Source organism: Micrasema longulum, unplaced genomic scaffold (assembly GCF_059751315.1).
Source record: "Micrasema longulum isolate JH-2025_06_02 unplaced genomic scaffold, ASM5975131v1 h1tg000621l, whole genome shotgun sequence".
Lineage (NCBI taxonomy): Eukaryota > Metazoa > Arthropoda > Insecta > Trichoptera > Brachycentridae > Micrasema > Micrasema longulum.
In genome coordinates this window covers 69780-83045 of record NW_028277817.1, presented here as the reverse complement: position 1 = coordinate 83045, position 13266 = coordinate 69780, and the positions used below count along the sequence as shown (strand labels likewise).

The following is a 13266-nucleotide window of genomic DNA, read 5'->3' as shown; positions in this document are numbered from 1 at the left end:
AATAAATAAGTATACTTGAACCCATAAAGTGAGAATTATAAGTAGTTTTTACTCGTAAAATTGCTTTTTTTATTTGTAAAAAGGGATGATTTTTCTTGTTTCGTAAGAATATTAAAGCTGACATTCTAATCCTCCTCAGTAAAAAACTAATGTTTGTGTCCTTAAAATATTACTTTTCTCCATTTATTCTGAAAAATACCGTACTAAGTAGCATTATTTTACGACTTATTAAGACTATAGTCTTATAAAAAATACGGAAATAATACTAATTTTCCATTTTTTAACGGCGTTCTTTCAAAATCGAGCCATTAAAAAAATAACTTATATATACATTAGACATGAACAATTATTTTTAGGTCATTTATGAAAATAAATATAATGAAAATGTGACTAAAATAAAATGACTTTTCGGCAGGCAGATTAGGTCTCTTGAAATTTAGACCAAACTTAGGTACATTGATGCTTGTATAAAGAAACATTATTGAAGAAAGATTTTTTCTCTAAATGTTATTAAATATTTGTATATAACCACTTACCGACTTTTCTTGTCTACCGGTTTCGAGACGTACCTGTATCTTCGTCAGGCCACCAATTAAACCAACACGCAAACCAACCAATTTAATAACATTTAGTAAAATGTTTGACCACAAAGTTAATGCTTTAAATATTACTAAGATTTGTTCAAACTAATTGAAAAGGAAAGTTAAAATTAAAAGACTGTAATTTTTGTTTTTATGAGGAATCACAAGCATTTAAAATTACACACGTATTGTTGTATTAAAAATATATATATAATTGCAGGTTAAATTATGCCTTCAATAATCATTTGAAAAAAAAAAATCTAAATATAAAATTTTAGTATATCTGTTGAAATCCTTCCTTGATGTAATCATGTTTTTTTTATTGTTTATAAAATAATATTTTAGGTATACGTATTTGATTTCTACAGTATGTTTTGCCGATGTGAATAATTATATCGTTATCTGAATAAAGACATCGAGTAAAAATTTTATTAATAGAACGAAAAATTAACATAGGAAGTAAATTTAAAAATATGTAATTTGTGAACATCATTTTTCTGTTTTAAGTAAAGAGCATTAATTAAGAAAAAAATGTATTTTGGTTAATACTGTCTTGTTGACTTTGTCTTTTGCATCTTATATCTACATACATGTATATGTATTGAACGTCTGAGAAAAATTACTTCTATGTTGAAGCGAGCATATTAATCACCGTGTTCATTTTTCATCTTAACAAAACTTGAATTTCCTTTCTAAGAGTGAATTTTTCCTTTCAGGCCCCTTCATCACACAATGCCTATCTCAGACTTCCGCAAGAAGAAGCTTTTGTACGTGTTCAACGTCTTCTTCGGTAAGTCACAGATCTACATTCATTACTCCGCCATTTTGCGTACATCTACCATTTGCTTTACAAGCCATTCACAAAGTTTTTATCAAATTTATCAACACCTCACAATGGATCGTATTTCTTTAATTGTGAGTTCGTTTTGGGAGCAATAAATAAAAAGATTTTAAAGTGTGCACGATTTTCATTAGTGGTCCAAAGTATTAATCGTTACATTTTAAATATATTTATTTCATTATAAGTTTACAAAAAAAACAGATACACGTGAATTATTACATTTTTTAAAAAGCAAAGCAAACTACACCTTCTCAGCCCTGTTACAGAGAGCATCAACATAAAAATAATAATATACATTTTTTTAAATAATTATTTATTGTATCGTTGCTTTTCTAACTAGAGTCGGTGCCCTGTACAAAGCCCGGCAAAGGTTTGTTTATTTTTTTTTTAATATTTCGTAAACATAAAAGTACAATTTATACTCCAATTTCTTACTTAAATTTTTTTACGTATTTAAGTAATTGTTTCAAAAACGAGTCATTTTTTTAAAATCTAAAAATACGAGCATTCCCATCAGGTTTTTTTAATACTATTTATAATTTTATTTTATTTAAAATAGGTGCCAAATATCTACCTCGGAGTTTGATCTGGTATCAACAATTTTTAAACCTTTCCACGTAAACATATTTTTATTATTAACTCTAGAATAATGAAAGACGGGTGATACTTTAATCCACACATTTGGAACAACGAGTAACCGGTTTCATCACTTTTGCTACATCGAGACTTATTGTAATATTTGATATATTTATACAAAAATAGTAAGTATGATGGCGTCTGAAGACACAATTACCCAAAAAAAGTTTGGCGCAATCTGGCCAAAGCATTTTTGGTTTCCTTAAAGCAAATATTACAAAAAAGTGTATTAATTAACAAACGCTTAGGGTAAGTGTTGTTTACACTTTGATATTTTTTGCTTCCCTATTTTGATAATTACTTTTTTGCATTCTTTTGATTAAAGTGCTTAAATACTAAACTTATTATTAAAAAGTTATTTACCTACCATTTTTCACTATTCTTAAATTAACGTAAACAATGTTCAGAGTTTGCCCAAATTTTGTAAACATTTACACACGATAACAGACATAAAGAACATTTTAGAAAATGGAATATAGAAGTTCAGACATTTTTTATTTTTTTTTGTTTTAAAAAAAGAAATATTTGCGTTCTTATGATTTACCCAAATATTTAATTTTGAGGGCCATTTTCAACGAGTTGTAAATAACTCACTATTAGAAAATGGGAATTAAGTTGGGGTAGAGTAGGATTCGAACCACGGACCTTTGGTCCGTGAGTCCGAGACACTAGCCACAGGACCACAACCCGATCTAAGATTTATTTAAAGAGCGTATGAGCCTTCATTAGCTAGTTTAAAATCAACAGAAAAAATAATAGAAGATATATGAATGTTCGAACATAAGCATAATCATAACCAACTAAACTTCTTAACACAGCTCTATATTTTATTTCTTTATATTGTATTTTTTTGAATTTATGTTGTTTATGCACTCATCTTTTTATTTTTATACCAGCTATACTTCTTAACGCTGATCCTTTATTTTATTTATTTGTATTATTTTTTTTTAAATTTATGTTGTTTGTATACTCATCTTTTTTTTTATGCGAACTTTTTTTTTTTTAAGAAATATTTGCGTTCTTATGATTTACGCAAATATTTCATTTTGGGGGCTATTTTCAACGAGTTGTAAATAACTCACTATTATAAAATGGAATTGAGTTGGGGTAGAGTGGGATTCAAACCACAGACCTTTGGTCCGTGAGTCCGAGACACTAGCCACTGGACCACAACCCGAACTTAACTTCTAAACACTGTTCTATCTTTTATTGCTTTATATTGTATTTTTTAAATTTTATGTTGTTTTTATACTCATATTTTATATAACTTCCATGTATGTAAAAGCCTAATGGGCGTGAAAAGTTTATAAAAAAAATTTAAATAATAATAATAAAAGTAAATGTTACACAATGTGCATATTGGCTACTTAAAACAGCGACTGAAGGATCATAAGCCTTGTAAATGCCTAGTCTTCTTTATTTCCTTCTCCGAAATGTTGTCCATCTCTGTGTGTATTCGTTAATATTATTCTGACGTTTTAATTTTTAAAAAAATTACATCAAATTATTTGTATTGACAACATTTTTGAGAAGGAAATATACGCATTTGACAGTTCACAGTATCGTTGGTCTTATCATCTCTGTTGTAGTGTGTTTATTGAAATTAAAGTGCTCAAATTTGGGGATAAAACAAGTATTAAACTTAAATTCAACGTTTGTTTTCTTTATATGCGTTTTGTGATATGTTTTTATACTCCAATTTTCGTTTATGATGAATTTATCAATAAAAATAACGAAAGTGTGTAAATTGTCACTTTAGTAAATAAAAAAAAAAAGTTTTTAGGCGTTGCCTAGTATGTGAAATAATTCGATCAGATGAATCTATTCACACCGACAAAGGTTTTAGCTATTAAACTTCTCTAAAATCAACAGATGGAAGAACTGAAGAAATATTTAATTTATCAAAATAAACGGCAATTCTGCTTTTTACAAAAATTTATGATACTAACATTTATGGCTTAATTTTTTTTTTGAAACATAAATTTCCTTATACCCAAGATTTATAAAAAAAATTAAACCTAAAAATTATACAAGGTTTATATTTTAAAAAATAACCTAAAAATTGTACAACATATTCAGTAGAAAATTTAAACAATTCAAAGATAAATGTAAAAAACTAAATTAAATTATGAAACATTCTACAGTAATACAACAAGAAAATCATTAGTATTGTTTCATACAGCTGGGAAAAGTGAACAAAAACTGTATATATTATGAAATGCATGAATAAATAAATCTAATTACCATTCACCATCTTTAAAAAAATCCTAAAGGTTTGTTCTATAGGAACAATACCCTACACTAAATATATCAGATACGTGGGAATAACTATTGCCGAGTTCATGAAGTCTGTTTAATACGCCATTACAAGTATACAGTGTCCGTGAATTGTTGCTACAAAACGGTGGCACCTGCCAAGTCATTCTTCCAGGCACCCTGAAGTTGATAAGAGATATGCATGTTTAAACATATGCAAAATCGTGAACGTTAAACAATGTGTAAAGAAGCCACTTAAACTAGACAATGACAAGGCCTAAGCCCTTTAAATTTCTGGACTTCCATATTCCCTCTCCTCAAATGTTCTCCATCCTTGTTGTAGTTTGTTAATCTTAATGAGTCCCCCATGAAATCCAGTATTGTGTCTACAAACGTTTAGACAAACTAAGAATATTGTAATTGTAATGTCTGATTAAATTTATAATAGCCTTATTAATTTATCAGCTTGATAAATTAAGTAGTTTATTTACATGGTTACAAATTCAAAAAATTACAGGTGGACAGGTAAAAACATTATTACGCAAAACATTTACATAGTAAACAAAGTTTATATACGAATTTCACGCACTCCTGGTGTAGAACTACTAAAAGCTATCGATTTTTTTTAAAGTGACGCTTTCATATCACACGCGCTCAAAAGTTAGACCGTATTTCTTTTCGCTGTAAATAAATCGTTTAATTTGTTTGTAAAATGAATGTTTTGAGAAACTGTTGAAAATACATAATTTTATTTTTTTTATTAGTATTTCAATTCAAGTGGTTAGGACTGGGTTTTTCTTAAGGGCGAGTTAATTTTATTTTTTTCGAGTTAATTTTTTATTGCAACTGTATTTTTGTAGAGTCATTCGTATATGTATTTTTTATGTTAATCATAATGTGAAAACTCCGAAGGCATTTGTAAATAAATAAACTAACTTTAACTTCAAGAATTGATATTATAATTCATCACCTAGAACGAAAAAGCGGATTTATATCCACTCGATTTTCTTTTTCATGATCTTTACCCGAGAGTATCCATCGAGTCAAAAACGCTTGTCCAGGGTTCTGGTTCTTTTTCACACACTTAAAACTGTATTGTTTATACTGCCGATAAAATGCTTTAAACATAAGATGCATTATTTTTTTTACTTAGAACTAATGCGCAGGTTAAATTCCACTATGCAACAATCAGACGGGTCAAAGCATGTAGCACAACTTATTTTCTGGCATCTTTTTGCTGAACCATTAATTTCGTTCTCCTTTCTTTTGACCACTTTTACCACATTAAACTCTAGAAAAGGAGTAAACACGTAATGCCGATTCCTAAAACGTTATATTTTCGTCATTTTGCTTCGTTCTGGACTTGCAAGGAAACGATTTATAAAAGTATGAGATAACAGTTAGGAGAGTATCACGGATTAAAAATACGTACTAGATCCTTTATCGGATGTCCTGAATCCGCAGGATTTTTATATCCCTAGAAGTAAACAGACGTGATTTTAGTATCTTCCGTAAAGCGATAAGAAATGCTGTTTTTCATACGTTATTTATTTTTTTCGGTACAAGCAAAAAAAATTTCAAACAAAAAAAAATGCTTTACCACTTTTTTAAATACATATTTTCGATTATGACTTCGAAAACGTTTTACATTTTTTTAAATATACCCATATTATATTTATGCATTAAAGACTTAACGTTGCTACTTCTCTAAAAGAGCAAGACGTTTGTTTTTAGAGAGGGAGATCGCTTTACAAATTTTATTAGTGAGATTTATGTTTGCATTATTGATAATTTTACAAACAATATTTGCTTTATTACAGTATCGATAAACACACATTAATTTAGAATATTTTTTATTTCAGAAGGTACTTAATAATGATTTTGTGCTGTACTACTTGTGTTCTATCTATGTACGCTTATATCGGAGAGAAATCTATTTTTTAGGAATTGTTGAGAAATAATAAAACATTATTAACACGTTTTAACAATCAACGTCTTACATTTTTATTCGATATTTTTTTGCGTTTAATTATTTATATCGACAACATTTTTGAGAAGCAAATATGCGTTAGCAAATATGAGTGAATATGATAGTCAATATCACGGCGCGAAATGCGCGCATACATTTTGACAAAAGATTTTTTAGTAAAATATGCGAAACGGATTTAGGAAAATTAATTTTATTTGAAAAAATCACCATGGACGTTTCGGAAAAACGTTCTCATTCATAATTTTAAAAATATAATTGTTAATAAATACGTCTCCCCAAAAACGCGACATGTTTGGCCTTGACAATCGTGACGTCGAGTTCTATTTCAATATTTCATTATTATGTATTACATAGCACGATATTCATCAAGTCGAGTCTTCAGAAGATCTGATACCATATTCTGGCCATATAATACGACATAGACCTTAATGCACGCCTAATTTGTAAATCGAGGGGTCGTTTATCCGAAGTATGGCAAACTTCGCGATACTTTGATGAAGGATTTCATTGTGAAATCTTTATTGAACCGTAAAATAATTTGTAATAGCTATTCGATGTAATCAAAATTAATTAGTTTTGCCAGCCATAAAATAGTGCAAGTATTTAATCAGTTTCATAACAAACAGTATGTGGACGGAAGAGCACTAACAAAATTATCTTCCTTTGCTTAAGGTTAAAATTTTTATGAGACCTAAATTTGTTGCAACAGAGGAAAATTATTTTTGAGAAGGAAATATGGAAGTCTAGGCGTTTACAGAACTTTTGATCTGTCTTTGACTAGTTTAAGTGGCCACTTTACACACCGTGTAACATTCATCATTCTACTCAAGTGTGAACATCTGCATTTCCTCAGCTCTTCCATTTGCAATTTTTGTAAAATAAAAGAGCTAAAAAATCTGATTCGCTGGGCGCGTAATTATAATGTATTTTTCAATAACATAAAAATATTCTAACATATTACAACATAGCTGAAGAACATTTAAGAAAAGGTAATATAGAAGTCTAGGCATCTACAGGGCTTATGACCTGTCAATGGCTAGTTTAAGTGGCCACTTTACACACTGTGTAACATTCACCATTCTTCCTATATTTGAACATCTATATTCCTTCAATTCTTTCATCTGTTGATGTTTGTAAAGTTAAAGAGCTGAAACCTTTATTTATGCAGGTGAGATTCATCTAATTTTTTTATTTCACCTACATACTAGGCAACGCCTGAAAATGTTATTTTTTCCATTTCTATACTTCTTCATGGACCAGGTAATTTATCAACAATATTTTTAGTTTGTCCAAATTCTTGTAGACAAGGACTGGATTCAACTCCCTGGGGAGCTGTTTATATTAACATATAACAACAGAGATGAAGAACATTTAAGAGAAGGTAATTTAGAAGTCTAGGCATCTATAGGGCTTATGACCTGTCATTGGCTGGTTTAAGTGGCAACTTTACACATTGTGTAACATTCACCATTCTCCTCATATTATATATTTTATATATCTCCTCATAGGGTATATTTTCTCACCAACGACAGTTCATAAGCCCTGTAAATGCGTAGACTACCATATTCCTTTCTCAAAAATGTTTTCCTTCTGTCACAACCAATTTAGATGTGAAAAACTCCTTAGGGTGGAAATCCAGCCGGTCTGCAAACATTTGGACATACTTTGTTTAAAAAAATCGTTTAAATAGGTACATACTGCTATGTTGAAAACTACTACATCAATAAGGTTCTTACAGCTCTTATACATATATAAAAATGAACGAAAGTACACATGAAAGAAACACTTGTATTTACACATAAATAACGGTGTAAGATTCTTTCGAAGAAATAGACATTTAAGTCTTTTATAATACGAGTATCTTCTTCTGCCTCAGTTTTAATCCTGGGGATTAGTTGGCAGCAAAGCCCTGCATCTCTTCTTACATTCCTCTCGGAATTTAACGATCCTCTTCAGCTCTGTAAAGGAAGTACAGTCCATATCGTGGCATATTTTCTCCACATACTCTCGGTGAGGACGCCCTCTGCCAATCGATCCCCCAATCATTCCATCATGTACACTGGTATTGCGAAGATTTTTATGTTGCTGCATATAACCTATCCATTCTGCACGCATTTCCGAAATGGTATTTGACAGGCCTGGTTTCTTCGATCGATTTATTAAATGATTTGCAAATAAATATATATTTTTGAGTTGCTTTTAAATAGTCATAAACAAAAATGGGAATCGAGTTTTAATAGAGTTCGAATCTAGATTTTTCTTATGTAGTCTTTTTTTTTTTAAACATAGCATCAAACATCATATTTCTTACTACAGAGTTGAGTGAGTTTATAGAAACTATATCTCAATTATCATTTCAATTTATTATCTTTTTTTATTTCAAAATTGATTAATTTTATTTCAAAATTCAATATATATTTATATTTACAATTTATATTTTAATGTATTTCATTGCTTTGTATTTGTTTTTTATAATTTATTATACTATATTATTTATGTTTAAGTAACATGTATTCTTGGCACATATATATATGTACTTTATATTTGTATGTTAACAATTTTTAATTTCTTACATTTGACAAGCTAGGCATTTATAATTAAGTAGTTTATTTTTATTATTTTATGTTACTGTTTTGTTAGTATAGGACTACTTATGCTCTAAAAGATAAAAATCTCCGTCTTAGAACAGGCTGAGCCATGTTAGATGGAGACTATCATAAACAGAGAAGACTCCATTTTCATTTTATATTAAATGGTTTTATAAAGATTCCCTGTTATTAAATATGTAGACTAATTTTATGCAATAAATTTATGAAATAAAATAAATAATGTTTTTTATATTTATTTTCTTTTTCTATTGATTTCAATGATACTATTATTTTGTTTTTTTTTTCAATACTACTATATTTTACTATTTTATTTTTATTTTGTCGATTTCAATGATACTATTATTTTGCTTATTTGATTATGCATTAATCTATGTTTATATAATTTATAATTTACAGTTTAATATTTATGTTTGATTATGTTTTTTAAATCATATTCTTGGGAATTTAAAAATTTATTACTTAAACCTTTTTTCTGGATTGTTATTATATTGCACCACATGTCATTATATTTAAATTGAATTAATTATACCAAGTATTTTTTACTGTTAATTATTATGACTTGACACGGGCGTAGCCGCAAAAGCCACTAAGCCGCTAAGTTCACTTATATTTAAACAAGTAAAAATAAATAAATAAATAGCAGTTTACAAACAACTCAAAACGAGAGTTAATTTCAAATAAGTTTCATACCACTCGGGAGTCTGAACACCAAACTGCTCTAAAATTATTAAATTCAACTTTAACCAAAACCTGGCCTCAACAGCAAACATGATTACAGCAATCAACTGCACTAGATGCAATCCAAATAACAGCTAGTTTAGCAAACTGTTCATCCTAGTACGAAACACTCACTTAGGTATATCGGCCATTTTGTAATCTAAAGTTGTGAGATAAGACCTCTTACCAAAGTTCTTAGAGTTGCCCGAAGAGGTTGGTTATACACAAATTCAACCTAACGAAGGTTTTTGCGATCGCTAAAGCGAAAGATCGTATTTGGTGCTAACATGCTGTGTTCGAGATTCAATTCCAACTCTACTTTTCTTTGTGGTTTAACGAAAATTCGCTTACAACTTAGCGAAGTCATATGTCAAAAGCTTAAACTCTATTCTCAGTATGCTCTTTTTTGTCTGTGTCCAGGTGAATTAAGGATACGTTTCTGCGTTTAAAATAAAACCAAAATCCAAAATTGACTCGTTAGCTACACTCGGGTAGAAATCCTAAAAAAGTTGATCGAGCGAAGAGTAGTCAGCTTTGAGGTGTAGTGATTGGCGCATTTGCCCATCTCATTTGAAGTTCCGATTTCTATTACAAGATCGATATGAAATATTGGTTACAAAGGTGATTTTTAGGTAGTAATATTTCACTGTTCCCGGACTAGCACCTTACGAGGAAACACGGTCTGGCTTTTTTTTATTTAGTGGGTATATCAACAGTAATACATGTAACAAAAATATAACAAATAAAATATACAGAAAATAAAACCAATGACAGATATCCACAGAAATACATTAAATACACGTACAATACATACTAGTGTGTTTGTGTGAGTGTAAGTGAGTGAGAGGGTGGGTGAGTGGGTGTTATATTGGAATGAGGGTGGACATGTGTGTAAATATTGCACAAGTGTCAAGTGTCGAAAATATAAATATATATATCAAATATTAAGAATTAGAGATAATATATAATAAAATAAAATATAATAAGATAAAATAAGTTATTATTATTAAAACTAAGTATAAGACAAAAAAGTGTGTTTTAAGACGCGCATTTTAAATGTTATTTTTTTACAATCAAATGGATCAATAAGGGGAAAGTTCGAATTATATTCACTAGCAAAACGTATAAGTGGAGAGTTCTGGGCATAGTTCGTGCGAACTCCTGGCACATGAAATAGAGAGCTCGACGTGTGACGGGTGCGGTAGCCGGGGACATTTAACGATAACTCCGACAAAAGAGCCGTTCTTTGTACAAACGTATTCTCGTATTTTCTCTCTGAATTATGGCACTAGAGCAGTGATATTTTTCCTCTCTATAGATACATTGGCGTGTTTCGATTGTTTTGCATTATTAAAATTTTAAACCATACAATAACCCAAAAAAGCGACCAATTTTATTTGCGATTTTCGGCCCCACGGTTTACAAATTTTGAAAAACGGAAAAGATACAAACACAGAAAACTTAATTTTGTTATTACAGAAAAAATACTTGACAGAGCGACAAAAAGCAATGTTCTAATACTGATCTATCAAAATTTCCGGAAACTGCCTCTCTTAATCATAAAACTGATTACTTTGCCTTCGTGCAACAAATTATCAAATTCAAAACCCTACGCACCACCATGTGCATATAAGGATATGGTCATGATGAATATGTTTACCAAAATATATACAAAATTAAAACAAAATTGTTTTTTTTCTTATTACAATACCTAAGATTCCGTATGTGTTCGCGCTCGTTTCGGGTTCGTGAAAATGATTTTCGAACGTAAACAATTGTTGACTTTTGTACTGAACACTCAGTCTCTTTGTGATTCTCTGCTTATCATTAATATTGATTTGATATCTTCAAAGGCAAATGCTTTACAAAATAAATTTATAGCCTCGAATAAATTGTGTTCAGAAATAATGGCAGGGGGCGATTACAATCGGAAACTACGGAAGCCATACCTTCACTGTGGCGGTATAGTTGATGATAAATTCTCCCGAACGATTATGAAGATACACCATCGACCCTGTATCTTCCAGTTTTAAAGAAAACACATCGAAACCTATCAAAGGGCCCACGTATCTCACGGTACACGTATCTACTAACCGAAAGAGACTAAAATCATGCTCAAATAAGCGTTTTTTACTTTTTTGCCATTAATTTCAGTTTTAAATCGTTTTTAGGTGATTTATTTTAATTACAGCGTATTTAAAATACAAAAGAGAAACAAGTTAATTTCAATTTGAATTTTTGGCGCCGAATAAAGTATTATAGTCAAAACAGCACCATCTAGTCGTCTAGCGGTTAAGATTTAAAAATTTGAGGTAGTTACAGCGTATGCGTCAGATCATTTGACGTTTGAGATGACATCATACTCTATTCGATGTAATGGCAACACTTTGGAAGAAATGTGGCCTCTATGAAAAACAAACATTCCTATTTCATTTGTATTCATTTTTCTGGATACAATATCGACATGTGGGTAGTGCCGGCTTTGTAATGCCTCGGTAGATATAGATCGTAGAAAAAATAATTATACCGCCTCCATAAATACCGACGAAAATAGCGTTTGTAATCGCCTCCCAAGTACTTTAATTATTATTATTAGCACTAAAATACTCTAAGCCAAACTAGTGCTTATTCCGCAAATTTAGACGACTGTCTAGAAACAATTGAAATTCAGCAAGTCGGGTCAGACAAATGAATTGCTTTTTGGTTCAGCCCACTGATCTTATTCAAATAAATGTACTTGAATTGGTGATTGAAAGATTTATGGCATCTCAAATAGTATTGAGGTCAAATAATACCATCCGGCATGTATTATATACGAATTTCTCTTTTTTTTTGTATACTTTATAATTTTTTTATTTTTTATTTATTCATATTTTTCTCTTACAAACTTTAAATAATACATAATAAAAATAATGTGACCTCACTGGGGTTACCCGTGCAGAGGACACTTACCAATATACTTTTTGAAATGTTTTTACATTAGAGAATAAACAAAGAAGACGAACTTAATAAACAGAGATAATTAACAAAATATTCACAGTTCTCAAAACTAGGTATACATGTACATCTATATTATTTATATTACAAAACGCACAATGAAAATAACAAAAACCTAACATAAGCTAAACACTTGTGGAGCGGTTGATTCAATATTGGTTTGGGTGAATGAGACAATCCATTTTACTTCTACCTAGCTCCACTATCCATTTTTTATAGCCTTTTTAAACATTTTCTCGTTACTAATTGTTTTAACAGATAGTGGAAGTAGGTTATAGATTTTAATTAAATTAAAACTCGAAATCCCTTTGTTCGAAAGTGGTATTAGTGTGTATTTGTTTAAGTTGTTTTTGTGTTGAGGATCTAGTGATTATATTATTTGTTTGTGATGTATTGTAGGGGTTATGGCTTTCATTTGAGTAAGAGTAGTTTTTGAATCTGTAATATGTTTAATATTTGAGTGTAATTGTCGTTTCAATAAAATAAATAAATTTATTGAATTTTAAATAAGAATCAAAAAACATATGATAAAATGTTATAAAACCAATAACTAGAATTTGCGAATTATCTGATTTCTGGAAACCACAGTTTTAATCAAGAAAGGACCTAGAAATTGTACATATTAATAAAATGGGATTT

At 29.8% G+C, this 13266-nt stretch overlaps 1 protein-coding gene across 1 annotated transcript in view; it reads left to right on the top strand.

Moving 5' to 3' along the window:
• The window catches only part of LOC148280062 (sarcoplasmic calcium-binding proteins I, III, and IV-like), a 119203-nt gene that overhangs the window by 52502 nt on the left and 53435 nt on the right, over nucleotides 1-13266 (top strand). Inside the window, exon 2 of the mRNA XM_088228981.1 lies at nucleotides 1298-1371. Within this exon, the coding sequence (XP_088085107.1) occupies nucleotides 1298-1371 (74 nt within the window). The remainder of the gene's footprint in view (nucleotides 1-1297; nucleotides 1372-13266) is intronic.